The sequence below is a fragment of the Myotis lucifugus genome, unplaced genomic scaffold (assembly GCF_000147115.1).
Source record: "Myotis lucifugus unplaced genomic scaffold, Myoluc2.0 scaffold_257, whole genome shotgun sequence".
NCBI classification, from domain to species: Eukaryota; Metazoa; Chordata; class Mammalia; order Chiroptera; family Vespertilionidae; genus Myotis; species Myotis lucifugus.
The window spans coordinates 1,704,525-1,716,837 of NW_005871305.1; the positions used below are offsets into that span (position 1 = coordinate 1,704,525).

Sequence of the window (12,313 nt, forward strand, 5' to 3'; positions counted from 1 at the left end):
AGGTTTGAATGGTTCAATATTGTCTGGTGACCATTAGACACTATTTCTTTTTTTTGGGGGGGGGGTACCAAATTACTTTTATGAAGGAATGGTACAAATGAAAGACATGAGTGGATGATTTGGTACAAGTTATAGAAAGGGTAAAGGTAACTCCAACATGCAGGTACTGCTTTTGTGACCAGGAAGCCACCCCTGTGGTCATGGGAAGCCAGCTTAAGGCTTAGCTCTCATCACTGTCTCCCAAGCTGTGCTTGTCAAAGAGATACTCTACCATGCCAGTTTCCGGGGCCCCCAACCTGTGCAAGTTGGTTGCGTGGTCACTCAGTTCTTTGATGGATTTCACCTGCTCATTCAGGCAGTGAGTCTCAATGAAGTCACGCAAATGAGGGTCATTTTTGTCAGTGGCCAGTTTGTGCAAGTCCAGTAGTGACTGATTGACACTTTTTTCCCAAGTATAACGCACACCCCATTGCATTCAGCCCATTCTCCCAGTAGTCACGGTCTGGTTTCTTGATATCCTGAAGGAAGACTTGGCCACCTCGTTGGTTCTGTAGCTTCATCAGTTTGTTGGCATGTTCCCTCTCCTCCTGAGATTGGTAAAGAAAATACTAGGCAAAGTTCTCCAAAGCCACATCATCATGGTCAAAGTAGGAAGACATGGACAGGTAGACATAGGAAGCGTAGCACTCCAGGTTGATCTGGCAGTTGACGGCCTCTGAGTCCTGGGGGTAGTCCTGCCACACCTGCGAGTGGACCTGGTCATGGTGGGCGGCTAAGAAGAGGCAGCTGTGTGGTGCTGGAGCAGAGACCAGGGCCTTGGGTTGGCTATTGGATTCCAGAGCCCTGGCCTGAGTGGCGGGGCTGAGGTGGCAAGTGCTGGGTTCTGTCCAAGCTCTGTTGAAATAGAAAACCATGGCCACTCTCCATGAAGACTGGGGACACTATTTCATTTTTATTTTCTTTGTTCTATATTAGATAAATTTTTATTGACACATATTCAAGTTTCTGGATTCTTAGCTTTGCTTATTCTTTTGATAATCATATTGAAGGAATTCTTCATCAATGATATTATGCATTTAATTCTTACATTTTCATTGGACTCTTTTTTATGGTTTCAATATCTGCTGAAATTGCCTATCTGTTCATGAATGGTGTCCAATTTTTCCACTAAATTATTTAACAAAGGAACAGTAGTTATTGCAAAACCCTAGACTGATAGTTTCAACCTTTGAGGTCACTTTTACTTTGGTTCTGGTGATTATTTTTTGACAGTGGGCTACCATTTTTTGCTTGGTTTAAGTGTCTCAATAATTGATGGAGTACCAGGTTTTGTATAGTGAAGAACAGAAGAATCTGGTGAAAATAGTTTATGCCCATTAATGTGTACTTCTCTTCTTCCATCAGGAATCAAGAACAGTCAATCTAGGCAGTAGAATTTGACGTAAGTTTATTGTTGATACTATAACTCAAATTGCTCTAGTGGTAGGCTGCCTCTTACTTTGTTCTTGATGTGTGTTTGGGGTGCTAGAGAGTTTTTCTCAACATGCACAGTCACTTTGAGCTTTCCGTAGTTCTTTCAAACTTGTGCTAAGATGAGAGTCTCTATACCCCGACTCCTCCCTCAGTGTTAGACTGGTGCTGCTTCTTAATCAATGCTAGGTTCTTTTTTTTTAGGCAAGATAGTATCTGTTTTAGTCCAGCATCTATCTTAGGCAGACTCTAAAAACCTGGACCTCAGGGGTAAAGCATTTTCAGCATTTCTGGTCTTTCTTCTATCATTCAAACTGAACTTTGTATCTGTGGCTGGTGTTGAACAGGAGTTTTCTAATTGTACCCCAGTGGGGTTTCAATGTAGCTTTCTGGGCTAAAGCTAGCTTCATATTTCTCTTCCAGATAGGATGTTTCTTATTTGTCTCCCTTGGAATAATGGCTTTTTTTTTGCCTGTGTCCTAATAGTTAAGAATTATGTTGCTCCTCTTCTGGTTCTTTGTATGACAAATGAAGACCCAGGAAAAAAAAGATAACTTTGGGGTCTGTCTCTTCCACCCCTGCCAACCACCTCTGTTGGATAAAATTCCTTTTGAAAAAACAATTAAATATATGCAATTCTTATGTAAGGACACTGCCTGTTGGAGTCATCTTCATCTTACTTCTGTTGGTGCTTTCTCTGGAATTATAATCATGCCCCAGAGGACATGTTTCTAAACTTATAACTGGTAAGTAATCATACTTGGTCATATAGGATCTATTTTAAACACAGAAGAGTCTATACTTTTTCTGAGCAAATGGGACATTGCAGATATTTTCTCTGCTTGATTATTTCAAACCAAGGTGCTTTATGTCTGGTATTCTGATTCTCTGTATTTCTTCTTGGCTGAGAAGGTTTAGCTGGGAACATCACTGATTTTCTGACTTCCTTCTTCTGTCTTGCTTCCCTAACCATCATCGAGCTCCCTACTCATCTATTTTAGAACTTCACCCTGAGAACTAGATACTGGTCAATCTGCCTGCACTTTTCACTCTTAGAACACTGTAGTATATTGAATTATCCTGAGTAAATGTGTTTTTATGCTTCATTGCTTTGTTCTTCCTTGCTGCAGAGCTTTTGTCAAATTGCCCTCAATAGGATCCCTGTCCACAAAAACTGAAAAGTGCCTTGGATTTAGCAACACAGTGATTTTTCATGAAACACATGAATATACATTTGTATAATTATTTTTTTAAATATTCACTATTTTAAAGAACTATTTTTGTATCATCCACAGTCCACTTTCAGCAAAGTACTTTATAAGATGTGATTTATCCCCATGATAATATACAAACAGTAGCTAACCATCCTTTGACACCCTCTGTGTCCCAGGAATTATTCTAAATGTCTTAATATATATCACTCATTTAAAAAAAAACCTATAAACTGGGTAGTGTTATCTCCATTTGGAATATAATGAAATGGAAGTATAAAAAGATGAAGTAATTTACCTAAAGTCTTAGAGTATGAAGTGGTACCGCCAGAAACACACGTTTTGGTAACTTATTTTATGGTCATATTACCTTAATTTCATGAATAATTATAATGTCATGAAAAATTTACATATAATACATTGAAAAATATAAAACATTTTGTACTGTTTAATTATTGAACTTATTGGTTTGCTATAATGAAAGAAAATTTATTTTTAACAGAATTTGGATCTTAGAATAATAAGGACTATTTAAAGAAAAACCATGCTCCTTATTTTTAAAGAATTAGTGGGAGCTACTGATAAGTACTATTGCTTTAAGAACTAAAAATGTGCATAAAATTTAACAAATTTAATAAAAATAATGATGCTATGATTGTGAGCTAGAAGTGCTTTTCTCATTTTTTCATTATATCTGAATTATTATTATAATTCAAGAGTCATTATCGCTGGTATTAGCTGTATCAATGGAAGAAGCATCCTAGTCGCTATGACGCACACTGACCACCAGGGGGCAGACGCTCAATGCAGGTACTGCCCCCTGGTGGTCAGTGCACTCCCACAGTGGAAGCACCACTCGCCTGACCAGGATGAGTGGTGCTCCCACAGTGGGCCAATCCCTGCAGGCCACGCCCCCCACCAGTGCATGAATCCCATGCATTGGGCCTCCCCCCACCAGTGCATGAATCCCATGCATTGGGCCTCTAGTTTGCATATAAAGGTTGTCATACATGGAAACAGAAAGAATACTTTTCAAAATGCTTAACTAAAGGAATATAGCAAGAACAATGTTATCCTGCAACAAAATACATAATCATGAATAATTTATCATCTTGTCATAATTTTGCACAGGATGATATAATCTATGATATGGGTTTTTATCCCTTTAAAATATTAATCTAAAAGATTAAACAACGAAACTTGATTGAAAATGATACATTTATCTATTTTAAATTCTTGTATTCAGATAGCATGTACCATATATTAATAGTGAATACTGCAAAATGCCATGCCATTTACTGTCTGTGTTTCTTTTTAGATCAGGTCAACATAAATCTGAATGCAAAGACAGTTTTAGATGTGCTTTTCAGATTTAATCAGACTCAAAGAAATGAAACCCTAGGGGGAAGATATCAACCTATTCTTAGAGGACATGAGAGATGGAATTTTAATAATTCTGAAAACCAAGTGAAGTCAAGTATTATCTCTTGACTCTTGATGGAAATTTTGTCAATCATTTGATTTTTTTTTCTTGTTATTCTATCAATGTCAGGACAAGTCAGGACCATATTATTAGTCAGTCATTGTGTCCTATTGATTCCATCTCTGCACTTCTCTCATCTCCAATGGCACTGCCTAAGTTCCAAATTTTGTCTTTATGACTTAAATTGTCCCTTAGCTCCGTGGTCGGCAAACTGCGGCTTGCGAGCCACATGCAGCTCTTTGGCTCCTTGAGTGTGGCTCTTCCTAAGCCTTAGGAGTACCCTAATTAAGTTAATAACAATGTACCTACCTATATAGTTTAAGTTTAAAAAATTTGGCTCTCAAAAGAAATTTCAATCGTTGTACTGTTGATATTTGGCTCTGTTGACTAATGAGTTTGCTGACCACTTCGGGCCTAGCTCATATCTCCGTCTTCATTTTTCCTTTGCATATCACAGTCCTTCTCCCTAAAATCAGTCTATTTTAGTGCTGTCATAAGGAGTCTCTAAAACTCATATCTGATGAAGTCACTATTTAAAATCTTGAACACAGAGACAGTCTAGATGTGAATTCTAGCTCTGTTACCTAGTAGCTTTGGAACCTTGAGAAAGTCATCTATCTACTTAGTGCCTCAGGTTTCTTTTTTTCCCACATATAAAATAGGGACAATAATAGTAACTAACTCAATATGGTTGCTATAAGAATTGAGTTAATATACATGAATTGTTAAGAGTAATAGTATCTAGTACAGAGTAAGCAATATAGACACTATTTTATATAATAATAAAACAAAAAAGAAACACTATCATCTAAGTCAGCCATTAAATTTTACAAGTGATCAAATTTGCTGTGCATGTTAGAGGTATACCTGACACGATTTAACACTGGTGTGCATGGATGTGTTGAGGGGAGGAAAAGGAAAAGGTATTAAGAATGACTACAGGGTTCTTTTGACTTAAGCAGCTGAGTGAATGATAATGCTCTTTACTGAGATAGAGGGAGATTGATGTAAAATCATGTTGTGGGGAGGGAGGCACAAATCAGAAAGTTCTATTTTAGACTTGTTTAATTTGAGATGCCTATTAGTCATTCAAGTGACAGGTTTATGATTTTGGAGCTCAGGGGAAAAGTCAGGCACATGGACATATGTTTGGAACTCATTGCTCAATTCATAACATTTCAAGCAATGTAACTGGGTGAGATTATATAGGCAAAAATTTTAGAGAAATAACATAATAGAATTTAAGATATAATAATATAATAGAGTTTTAAATATCAGAGCTTAAACCCAATTTCTAGGGCACTTCAATTTTGAAATATTGGGTAGGAACAGAGAAAGAGCCCAAAAGGGAAAGGAAAAGAAGTCAAAAAAATAAAAATAAATCAGGAACAATGTTGTTGTCCATTGTGTTGAATTCTGCTGAGAAGCATGGAGATCACTTGTGAACTTAAGAGCAATTTCAGCAAAGTAGAGAGAACAAAAGCTTGATCACAGAGGATTTGAAAGAAAACAGATGAGAATGAGGAGATAGAAACTATAGCTTTTAAGTTATTCTGTAAAAAGGTATGCAATGTAGCATAAAAGGGGATCTTTTTAAAATAAAAATGGATTATTACACCATTTACCAGAATACATTGGTGTAATCATTCACTATAGCAGAAAAAATTGTTGATGTGAGGGAAAAAGTGAAGGTGAAGAAAGACCGAAATACTTAGAAAGACAAAGAAGGGTAGGATGTAGGTCACAAGTGCAGAATTGGCCTTTTAGTAGGACCACGTACGCATGGTCATAATGTCTGAGGAGAAACAGAATGGAGAAATCTACCAAATTAAATAGGTGTAAGTTTGCTTACAGAAAGATTAAATGCTTTATTTTTGTTTCTGCATTGGTTAAATAAACATAAGGTGACATCACCATTTCAGAGTCACTAGGGATTGTGAGAGATTTGAGGAAAGAAGAAATATGAACTGGGAATGGGAATTTTCACTTATTATGGAAATATAATAGACTTGTCTGGATAGTGTTGAGTACCGGTTTGAGACTTGTGGTTATGAATTGAAAGGCAGGCCATCTAACATGACTGTATAATTTTCACAGCAAAGTTAAACTTCCCAGATATAGGTGTAGTGTTAGAAAAGCATTAGATTATTTAGAATTGCAGTTTAGTTGAGTGAGCAAGAAGGGGGGAAGATGTTTAATAAAAGTCGGGATTTTTGCAAGTGAATAATTTAAATAATGAAACATAGGTCCTGGGCTTGGAAATTAACTTGGAAGATGAAACTAATGATTGATCATGAAAAAAAATTGTAAATTAATCCAGCTAGACTGAGAAGAAAAAGAGAAGGTAGGGATTTGAAATTGGAATTTCGCACGTGTTATATTATTAATGATGTCAACATAGAGGGTACAAGCATAGTAATGCATAAATCGTGAAAGGACAGGGGCATTTTCCATTGGAGGCATGGTCAAATAGCTTGAAATCAGGTTTAGAACAAATTTGAGTATCTCTATAATTTCACAATTCCTTTCCCACTCCATAACCACAGTAAGGACATGAACGGGTATCTGTATTTTACTTCCTATAGTTTTACATTCTTTTTGTTAGGTCAGAATGGTGCAGTCAATATTGTTCCTCAGAATAAGTATTCTCTTAAGTATATTGATATAATCCACTTTGTGTTAATGCTGAAAGAGTCCTTCAAGCTGCGACTCATAAAATCATTCTGGAAAAAGTATAGACTATCTGAAAGAACAGAGTCAGACTGAAAACAGGCAGTAACAAAGTTATGAGGTTGTTGAAAGTAGGCCTGAGGGTATAAAATTGTCTGGAATATTCTTTAATTTATTCAGAAGATATTTATTGAATACTCATTATATTTTAAGCAATATAATGGTGACTCACTACAGGTGATATAAATAAGGATTGAGTATGTCTACTGTGCGCGACACGCAACCTGCGACGCCGAGCAGCACGGCTCAGCTCAGCTCTGACGTGGTCCGGCCTCGCACACAGCCCCGCGGTGCACGGATCCCAGACGGAGATGGCGCGAGCGAACCCGTGGCCGGCAGCTCCGCACCAGTAGATAGATGTGGGAAGTCGATGTGCGTCTCGAACATGTCTCCATCACCCGAAAGCAGTGGAGTGCATGCCTCTCGGAACCATCAGTCATCAGGCATTCAACACCTTCAGAGTCCACGGCTGGAGAGGATGCCCTTGGTTCCTCCTCAGGGGCCCAGGCAGAATGCAGTTGAAATGGTCCCACTGGTCCGTGTGTTCCTGACTGAGTATAGTGTGAACCATTGCCCCCAAGTGACTCTCCCTCCTTCCCAAATGATTTGCTGTCCGATAATGTCTCTCTCTCAACCAGAAATGATGATTTTCAACGGGTACCAGATGTCCTTTGGAGAGCCCAATATTCCAGGGATGGCCATGAACTTCAGTGGGAATCTGAGCATGCCCCCAAATGGGCCACCAGTCACTGGCCACCCTATAGTATCTTCTAATAGAGACTTTTTAACACCTGAAATGTTATCGCCTGCCACTGTGCCTTTTGCTGGGGGCCAGGCTGGGTTCCCCTCTTTGGCTCAGATGTTACCCCCTAGAGATCCCCACAACTGTGAAATGCCCCCAGATAGCTCCCCATCATTGCTGACTTTAGAATCCCAGGACCCTTTTGTTAGCCAGCCAGCCCCCCACAAAGACCCCTTCCTACCCGAGCCGCCTATACCTGCGCCACAAAGAGCACAGCAGAATTGTGGGGCCTCAGAAAGGGCTTCCGGGACCAGATCCCAGATTGCAAGGCCTTACTCCTGCCAGTATGAGAACTGTGACAAAACTTACACCAAGTACTCCCACCTCCTGACTCACCAACTCAAACACACAGGTGAGAGGCCCTATAAATGTGAGTGGGAAGGTTGTACATCGTCTTTCTTCCGTTCTGATGAGCTTGGAAGACATATGCGGATACACACCAATTACCGGCCACATACATGTGATCTGTGCGGCCGAGGGTTCATGAGATCTGACCACCTCAAGCAACACCAAAGGACTCATCGGTGGGAGCCAGGATCCCCCAATCCACAGGCCAACGATGAAGAGAGAGCTGGTCCTTCTGCTCCTGGTCTTTAGGTCAACCTCCTCTTCCCTTCATTTTGGCTTCTCCACTCAGATCCTGCTTGCCTCTGACCAGCTAGCCTCCTTAGTAGGTACAGACTTATTTGCAGACCGAGAAAGATTGTGAGGCAGTGTTGAGTGAAGCCCATATGAGCTGGACCCCATCAGGGACTCTTCAAAAACTGCCTTGGATGCCCTTACCTCTTTGGGGCCACCTACTGTTGCTGAGTTTACCTACATGGAAAGATGAAGCAAAGTAGAGATTGGGGGCTTTATTAAAAAGCTCTTTATGCCACTCCCCAACTTGAAACTCTTCAGTGACTCTCCTTTGCCTGCTATAAAAAAATCCAAGGTTCTGCCCTGACTGGTTTGGCTCAGTGGGTAGAGCGTCGGCCTGCAGACTCAAAGGTCCCAGGTTCGATTTCGGTTAAGGGCATGTACCTTGGTTGCGGGCACATCCCCAGTAGGGAGTGTGAAGGAAGCAGCTGATTGAAGTTTCTAACTCTCCGTCCCTCTCCCTTCCTGTCTGTAAAAAAATCAATAAAAAATATATTTTTTTTTAAAAAACCCAAGGTTCGTATCTTGGTCTTCCACAGTTTCCAGAGCCAGGCTATGTTCAAATCCTGAATATGCTGCTTACTAGCCATGAGACCTTGGCAAAGGTCTTCTAGGAAGTGAACAAAATACTAGTGGACTGTTTGGGACACATCTTATGTCTTGACTCAGATTCTGTCCAGAACTCACCAGCCACATGCCAGAGTTTGTCTCCTCCCACCACTTCCAGAGTTGGATGGAATGCCCCACCACAGGGCATGGGATCTGGCATTTCAAGTAGCCACTAGCAACACAGAAGCCTGGGGGAGTTCATCCTCTTGGGTAACATTTGACTAATGGGAGTTGGGAGAGACCAAGGCAGATAAATCCCCTCTTCTTCCCTCCCTTCCCCGAATTGCTGCAAGACACTGTTTCTCCGAACAGTACAGCCAGTGGGGAGATGTCCCAAGCAGCCAGTGAGCACACCCGCTGTGCTTCAAGGCTTGTCGTGAAGCAGGACCCACCTGCTAGCCACTGGTTTGGCTCAGTGGCCAAATCACTCATACTGGGCTAAGCCTTTCCCAGTATTATCTTGTTCAACACAAGGGTGAGAAAGATGAATAGATTTTGAATCCTGCCATTTCCTGGCTGTGCGGTCTTGGGCAATTATCTCTGTTGTTTCTGATAGCAAGTGGGCAAGATTGGAGTCAAATTAAAACGATGATCACATTTAAAAAATGGTTTCTTTGACTGCCTTAAGGGAAAGGAAGGGTTTCAGTGCTCCAGGTGACAGTTGAAGGAGGCCTGGACGAGGGTGTGGAAGTGGAAGATTAGAAAGATTTAGGAGTGATTATGAGTCACTGGTTTGCCTTGCCTCCCATTCTCCCCCGCCTTGCTTTTCTCCCTCTCAGTGCCTTGGGTTTACAGCATCCAAATAAAGTATTAGTGCTTTAATCATGCTTTAGGCTGTTTTCTAGGTGACTTGGGTAGAGGACATTGGATTGGGGCAGAGAAGAACAAACCCACTGTAACTTCGCCTCCTCCTTACAGAGTTCAGATGCCAGATACCTTTTATTAAAAGGCCTGTTCTGCTCCTCCCCCTGGGTTGAGTGTATAATGGCTATCCTGACAACCAGGCAGTTCGAACCTCATTTCTGGACTGCTCAGCCAGCCATTTTTCTGACCAGCAAACTAATTGAGAGGAATTTACCCAAGGTCTCACGTGAGCTCTCAAGTGGCAGAGCTGGGATCCCAACCAGGATCTGTCTACTCCAGAGGTACTCCTCTTAACCATGATGCCTTCTACACATGTTGCCTGTGCTTAGTCGGATGCCAAGCACTGCTAGGTGATGCCACAGTGAGATGGATCAGGACTGGTTCCTTTGGTCCAGGAACCATTTGGTCTAGGGCAGTGGTTCTCAACCTGTGGGTCGCGACCCCTTTGGCGGTCGAACGACCCTTTCACAGGGGTCGCCTAAGACCATCCTGCATATCAGATATTTACATTATGATTCATAACAGTAGCAACATTACCGTTATGAAGTAGCAACGAAAATAATTTTATGGTTGGGTCACAACATGAGGAACTGAATTTAAAGGGCCAGAAGGTTGAGAACCACTGGTCTAGGGGCTGAGAGGTCCACCTAGGTGCAGTGACCATGGCGGGGAGGAGCACCTAAAGGGAAGGTCGGAAAGGCATATGTGCCCTGACAAGGGATTGGTGAGCCCGCAGGACCATGCTCAGCCAACTGAGCCACACTGGCCAGGCTCAGCAAATACTTTTAAGTCTGCCATTCAGAGCTGTGGGGATTCATGGTGGATGGCATGGAAACAACAGTGTATCTGGGAAGAAGACTTCTCAAGGAGGTGCCCGAGTCAGACCTGAAGAGCTCAGGGGGCTTAGCCAGACTTGCCATATCCTGGATGTCCACCCTGGTCATGCTTAGTGCTGGACACTAAGAACTCGGAACGTGATGGTGCCTGCTGTAGGGCAGAAAGATAACGGACAACAATTCTGAAAGTGCTGCCAAGGCAAAGAGCTGAATCTCTGTGGGCTCGAACTTATTCTGGGCAGCTGGGGAAGTTCTGAGCCTTAGCTATGCCTGCCCTCTCCCCCCACCCTAACGCTGTTCTGCATGGCCACCTTGGTCTATTCTAACGGCCCCAGTGAACCGGGGCCAGGCCTCCAGGTGTCCTCCACCCAAATTCCAAGTGAATATATATATTTTTTAAAGTAGGAACAAGAGGGTGCTCATTTGTGAACCAATTACTGGCCACAAGGACTTGGGTTTCCAGTAACTTTTATTCCCACCTGGGCACTAGGTCCTTTCCATGGTGAGGGGGTGATTTAACCAGTGCTTACCCCATCTATGCCAGGTTGGGCTAAGCCTTTCCCAGTATTATCTTGTTCAACACAAGGGTGAGAAAGATGAATAGATTTTGAATCCTGCCATTTCCTGGCTGTGCGGTCTTGGGCAATTATCTCTGTTGTTTTTGATAGCAAGTGGGCAAGATTGGAGTCAAATTAAAACGATGATCACATTTAAAAAATGGTTTCTTTGACTGCCTTAAAGGAAAGGAAGGGTTTCAGTGCTCCAGGTGACAGTTGAAGAGGGCCTGGACGAGGGTGTGGAAGTGGAAGATTAGAAAGATTTATGAGTGATTATGGGATTTGGTTGAGGGCGTGGTCAAGGATGACTCCCAGGTTTTTGGCTTGTGTTATAGGTAGCACAGAAGAATGGGCAAACTTTATTAATTCATTCCTATTTTTATGATGTTATATATGCAAGAAGTATTATTTTGTATGTATGCAACTTAAAGAATAATACGGAGTAAAACTTATCTACCCTTTTATGTCACTTGAGAAAAAGTAGATACTAAATAATACATTTGAAGCCTTTGAGCATCCCCTCTCTAATCACATCCCCCCCATCCTCCATAGAGATAACCTCTATCCTGAATTTTGGTTACTTTTGCCTTTGCTTTTTTTTTCTTTTTAAATCTTTATTGTTGAAAGTATTACATATGTTTGGCTTTGCTTTTACCATATATGTATCTAATCTTAAACAATATAGTGATTAGTTTAATGTGGTTTGAACTCTATGTTTATTCTGTTTGGGGTTCATTGATCTTCAATCCAAAGGCTTAGAATCTTAATAAAATTTGTAAAATGTTAAAAAAAGAGTATATTCTAACATTTGGTAATTATTTTAAGGGGGTATGAAAAAAGAGGCTTAAGTAAATTGGTGGATTCAGGAAACATGAAAGTAGAAACAGACTTAGGTTGTATGGTAGGGGTAGAGGATGAGTTCAATTTTGCTTATGCTGCATTTAAAGTGAGATGTCTAACAAGCAGGTAGCTTAATGAGTCTGGAGCTCTGAGAGATATATGATAAAAGTAGAGTTAGGGGTCACTAACTTCTACATTGTTACCAAAGCCTTTAGACATAGATGAGGTTACACAGGAAAGGTATGTACAGAGGAAACAAAGGAGGACCTAAA

The 12,313-nt window shown here is 41.1% G+C and overlaps 1 protein-coding gene and 1 pseudogene across 1 annotated transcript; one reads left to right on the forward strand and one right to left on the reverse strand.

Annotated features, from left to right (window-relative positions):
• Nucleotides 1–220: 220 nt before the first annotated feature.
• Nucleotides 221–914, reverse strand: LOC102430039 (annotated as a pseudogene).
• A 6,179-nt stretch (nucleotides 915–7,093) lies between these two features.
• On the forward strand, nucleotides 7,094–8,293 carry LOC102430349 (Krueppel-like factor 17). Its single transcript, XM_006099089.1, has one exon. The coding sequence runs from the start codon at nucleotides 7,094–7,096 to the stop codon at nucleotides 8,291–8,293; it is 1,200 nt and encodes a 399-aa protein (XP_006099151.1).
• The last annotated feature ends 4,020 nt before the right edge of the window (nucleotides 8,294–12,313 follow it).

What these genes read in the sequence shown, in the direction of transcription:
- LOC102430349 (XM_006099089.1), top strand. Translation starts at nt 7,094, where the DNA reads ATGTCTACTGTGCGCGACACGCAACCTGCGACGCCGAGCAGCACGGCT.